Source organism: Microtus ochrogaster, chromosome 10 (assembly GCF_000317375.1).
Source record: "Microtus ochrogaster isolate Prairie Vole_2 chromosome 10, MicOch1.0, whole genome shotgun sequence".
NCBI lineage: Eukaryota > Metazoa > Chordata > Mammalia > Rodentia > Cricetidae > Microtus > Microtus ochrogaster.
Window position 1 is genome coordinate 62070754 of NC_022016.1, and position 5196 is coordinate 62075949.

General features: G+C 46.1%; 1 protein-coding gene across 3 annotated transcripts; it reads left to right on the top strand.

Moving 5' to 3' along the window:
• Positions 1 to 1658: 1658 nt before the first annotated feature.
• On the top strand, positions 1659 to 4945 carry Exo5 (exonuclease 5). 3 transcript variants are annotated; one of them, XM_026781793.1, is made up of 3 exons: positions 1659 to 2111; positions 2865 to 2975; positions 3508 to 4945. In XM_026781793.1, exon 3 carries the CDS (start codon positions 3522 to 3524, stop codon positions 4641 to 4643), a length of 1122 nt encoding a protein of 373 aa, XP_026637594.1. In that variant the 5' UTR covers positions 1659 to 2111; positions 2865 to 2975; positions 3508 to 3521; the 3' UTR covers positions 4644 to 4945. The 3 variants fall into 3 exon arrangements, with proteins under 3 accessions (XP_026637594.1, XP_026637593.1, XP_005353371.1); XM_026781792.1 differs by lacking the exon at positions 2865 to 2975 and having other exon boundaries at positions 3492 to 4945; XM_005353314.3 differs by lacking the exon at positions 2865 to 2975.
• Positions 4946 to 5196: the final 251 nt, after the last annotated feature.

Genomic DNA, 5196 nt, shown 5'->3' on the forward strand with positions numbered 1-5196 from the left:
GGATCTCTGTGAGTTCGAGACCAGCCTGGTCTACAAGAGCTAGTTCCAGGACAGGCTCCAAAGCTACAGAGAAACCCTGTCTCGAAAAACAAAAACAACAAAAATTTTTTTTCCTTTATTATTGTCTGCCAAAATAATCTTGATATCATCACCATCACCGCCATTACCATCCTCATCATCAGTATCACCATTGTCACCATCAGCAGGATATCCTGGTTGTGCTTATAGCTCCATCTCTATTGGCTGAACAGCCTCAGATAGGATGCTGAACTCTCAGCACTCGACTCCTCTGTTGTACCTCCTCTTTCAAGCAGAGCTGCAGAGCTTGGTGGAAGTAGGGCATGGTGAGAAGCCTAGCCTCTGTCAGCAGGAAATGGCTTATGGGTGTCAGCCTAGACAGCAACCCACCCTGACCACAGTGGAGCTGTAGAAGTTCCACGGACACAGCCTCCCCACTAGCTGCACTGCCGGCTAGCAGAACCAACTATGCCACAGAGCCCTGAATCCACAGCCTAGTCAATTTGGTGGAAGGTCACGTAGTTATGGACTTGGTGCAACAACTGAATCTTGGGGTTCTGGGTGCAGGTGCCCTGCTTTAGGACCACTGGTCAGCTGGACTAAGGTACCCACTGTCTCTCATCTGTCTGCTACCCTCCCCTGCCTACTGATAACCATATATATATATATATAAAATGTATACAATATTCTGTCTTTGTGTATGCCTGCAGGCCAGAAGAGGGCACCAGACCTCATTACAGATGGTTGTAAACCACCATGTGGTTGCTGGGAATTGAACTCAGGACCTTTGGAAGAGCAGGCAATGCTCTTAACCTCTGAGCCATCTCTCCAGCCCCCCCAAAAAAGATTTTTTAAAAGTGTTTATTTTTTATGTGTATGGATATTTTGCCAGCAGGTATCTGCACCACGTGCCTGCCTGGTGCCCCTTAGAAGCCAGAAGAGGGGTCCGATCTTCTGGAACTAGAGTTAGAGGTTTGAGAGCCTTCCTTTCTTTCCTTATGTGTATTGGTGTTTTGCCTGCATGTATGTCTGTGTGGGGAGTGTCAGATCTTATAGTTACAGCTAACAGTTGTTAGCTGCCATTTGGATGCTGGGACTTGAACCTGGGTCCTCTGGAAGAACAGTCAGTGCTCTTAACCTCTTAACCACTGAGCCATCTCTCCAGCCCCTTTAAAAAAAATCTTAAAGAAAGAATCTGGGCATGCTTGTAATCCTAGCACTGAAAGAGCAGAGGCAGGAGTATCCCAATTGGAGGCCAATAAAAGGGATTAAAAAAAAAAAGGACGAACAACAGGAGCGCTAAAGTCTTTGAAGTTTGAGTTCGTAAGGGTTCCTTAAACTAGGAAAGCTGGTGCCAGATGCTAAGATCCGGATTCGGGTCCAAGGGTGTCAAAAGTCAGCAGCACTGGGGACAGCGAGGTGACCGCCGCTTTCTCTCTTCGGGCTCGCGGTCGTTAAGAGACGGAACAGTGACAGCTAGGGCCTCCCGGGCTAAAGGACTTTAGATACTGCAGTGTACACAAGTGCAGCCGGCTTTAGGTGCAGCGCAGCCCTAGTCTCGGGACATCGGGGGGTGGGGCCATAGCTCCGGAAAGGGGCGGTCCTTGGACCGCCGCTAGGAATTCTGGGATTGTGGTCAAGCGGATGGGTACGGTCCCTTGTACGAGGCTTCTGAGCTTTGTATATTGAGCCTGGCTCGATCCGAGCCCTGACGTGTGGGCTCAGTACATTGAGGGTGCGTGGGGCTCATCCGGGGGACAGGGACTCGGGGGCTGAATGGAAAGCACACGTTTGCCTGCGTGGAAGGCCCGGGACGGTAAAGGCAGTGGCAAGCGGCCGGCACCCATCAGCGAGGCAGGGCCTCCGACCTCGGGCTGCCGCTGGGACTGAGCGCCTAGTGCAGGCACTGGGGAATGGGAAGTCACGGAGACCTTGCCCTGGAGAGCCAGTGCTCCGAGTTATGGTAGGCAGCTGACCCTGCAGTGTCACTCAAGTAGAAACACCGTAAGATGAGGGCGTGGTCAGGCGTGTCTTCCTCACTTTGCCATTTTAATACACGCCCTTCCCCGAGGAGGGAATCAACCAAGGCCCAGGTGAGTACGAGCTCCTGCTCTCCTAAAGTTATCGTTTTTCAGAGCGAACAGATACATAGACTCATCACTGCCTTTGAAAGGGGAAGGAAAGCCACGTTTATGTGCACTGTGGTTTAGCCGAGTAGATGTAGAAGGATTAGCCTACCAATTCTACATTCTAAAGATGTGCCGGTAGCATCAGAATTTTATTTAACGTGCCCAGGATTATTCAAGAAACAAGTAGCATATTAGGAGATTCTACTGGATTTTTCAGGATTAGTTTCAAAATCTGTGGACTCTTGATACTGACCTGGTGTTTTCTGAACATCTCATTCTTTTTCACCTAAAATTTCTAGCTATACCTATGCACTTTTAAACATGTATGTTCACATATGTTAAATATTTAATATAGATATTAATAAATATTTATTAGTTTTGTTTTTTCTAGACAGAGTTTCTCTGTAACAACACGGGCTGGAACTCACTCTTGTAGACCAGGCTGGCCTTAAACTCAGAGAGATCCACCTGCCTCTGCCTTCTGAGTGCTGGGATTAAAGGCGTGCGCCACCACCATCTGGGTCATAGTAGGCCTTTTTCATCATAAGATAATTTCTTACTGAGAGAGGAAAAAAAATTAGTGGCAAGCACTAGTGTAGTGGCTAACACCAGTTTGTATAAAGAAGATCATTTTATCAGGTCATAAGGGTAATTTGTGTGTGTGTGTGTGTTTTCTTTTCTTTTTTTGCTATTGTTCTGAGATATTGTCTAATGTAGCCCAAGCGGGACTCAAACACAACTCGGCTATGTAGTTGTGAGACCTTCTCCTACCTCCATCTCCCAAGTGCAGGGAATACAGGCATGCCCTGCCACGCATGGCTAGTAAGGGTAAGTTAAAAATTCACTAAGAGCTTTTTCTCATCATTAATATGTCTCAAGACCTATAGTCATTAATGTTAGTGAAATAATACTCTGTAGAGTTTTGAAGTAAAATAGGCAAGCCTCCGTGAATTCAAGGCTAAGAAAAATAAGATTTGCCTAAATTCATCCACAATGTGTTAGTGGCAGACCCATGAGTCAAACAAAAATAGTTCTGCTGTCAGTGGCACATCGCTTAGTTACCTTGTGCAGTGTCCAGGATTCTATCTGTAGAAGTGAAAACAAAAAAAGACGTGGGTGACTGGAACATGAATACAAAGACTCATAAAGTGTCCTCGTGTTTACTGATGGGCCATAAGTAAATTGGCAGTTTAGGAGTAGAACATTTGCCTAGCACACATAAGGCCCTGGATTCAGTTCCCAGTACTGAAATGAATGGATAAATCAGTTAACCAATATCATGCATGGTTCTTTTAGTCTCAGAGGAATGTACAAGTCTTTGACGATGTTTGGTACGTTACGTAGGTCCCTCCTTGTTCAGTCTAGAACTGTACCATGGCTGAGACTGGGGAAGAGGAGACAGCGTCAGCAGAAGCCTCAGGGTTCTCAGACTTGAGTGACTCGGAGTTGGTGGAGTTTCTGGACCTGGAAGATGCCAAGGAACCAACAGTCCCACCTAGCAAGGCTGGTCCTTCTTCTGAACTCCCTGAAAAGGATGACAAACCTGTAAGTTTGCAGCCCAGGAAAAATGGACTGGATGTCTCGTCACCTATGGAGAGATTCCAGCTGAAATACTTATATGTCACTGACCTGTGTGCTCAGAACTGGTGTGAATTGCAGGTGGTATACGGAAAAGAACTTCCTGCTTTCTCGACACCTGAGAAGGCAGCTGTTTTGGACACTGGTGCTAGCATCCACCTAGCAAAAGAGCTAGAACTTCATGATCTTGTGACCGTCCCCATCACTACTAAAGAAGACGCTTGGGCAGTCAAGTTTCTGAACATACTCTCAATGGTTCCTACCCTCCAGTCAGAAGGGCGCATCAGAGAGTTTCCCGTGTTTGGGGAAGTGGAGGGAGTATTTCTTGTTGGAGTGATTGATGAGTTGCACTACACAGCCAAGGGGGAACTGGAGCTCACCGAACTCAAGACACGAAGACGCCCAGTGCTCCCTCTGCCAGCTCAGAAAAAGAAAGACTATTTTCAAGTTAGCCTATACAAATATATCTTTGATGCCATGGTACAAGGAAAAGTGATTCCTGCAAGCCTAATCCACCATACAAAATTGTGTCTAGACACGCCACTGGGGCCTTCAGTGCTGAGGCATGCCCAGCAAGGAGGCTTCTCTGTGAAATCTTTGAGTGACCTCATGGAACTGGTTTTCTTGTCTCTTACACTGTCTGATCTCCCAGCTATTGATACGCTAAAACTCGAGTACGTCCATCAAGAGACTGCCGCTGTATTGGGCACAGAGACTGTAGCCTTTGACGAGAAAGAAGTGAAAAGCCAGGTGCAGCATTATGTGGCCTACTGGATGGGCCGTCGAGCTCCTCAAGGTGTTGATGTGGAAGAGGCATGGAAGTGTCGGACCTGTGACTATGTTGACATCTGTGAGTGGAGGAGGGGCCGTGGAGTGCTCAGCTCTTCACTGGAGCCCAAAGCCAAGAAGTTGAAATGAATGGAAGTTATGTTTTCAGAAATGTTGATCATTTCTGCTCTTAATACTCCCGTGTGAAAGGGTTGGTCTCTCAGTTGGATTTTGTGGATAAGGTTTTTATTTTTCCGTCCCCGACCTTTAATAATATTCCAATCCGGGGCCAAGATCAGGAATGAATGGAGAGATTGGGATTATAGTGACCTTGCACTCTGAGATGAACTGCAGAGAAGACAGATGTGTGTCATGTCTGCAGCAAGGGTGACCCTCACTGATCACTGTTTCCTCAAGAAAACTACTTGGGTTCTGACATTTTTTATTTTTTTCTTGATGCATTTTTTTTTTTACATTTTTTCATAATAAAAATGAAATGCTCTCTAGAACTATTGAATTGATGTTTGTGTGTTTGCTAATCTCAGTCCTTTATAGATGACCACTGTACTATACATGGTTGTGTAGTGTCACAATTCTTTAAGATCATGCATCAACACTTTAGAAATAGGGCTAATAGAGCAAGCAGGCCATGAATTTAAAATAAACATAATTAGTAGTCTTAGGTGACGCGAGAAGAAATCAG

Bases quoted from the DNA above. Each gene is read 5' to 3' on its own strand.
- Exo5 (XM_026781793.1), top strand. From the start codon at position 3,522: ATGGCTGAGACTGGGGAAGAGGAGACAGCGTCAGCAGAAGCCTCAGGG.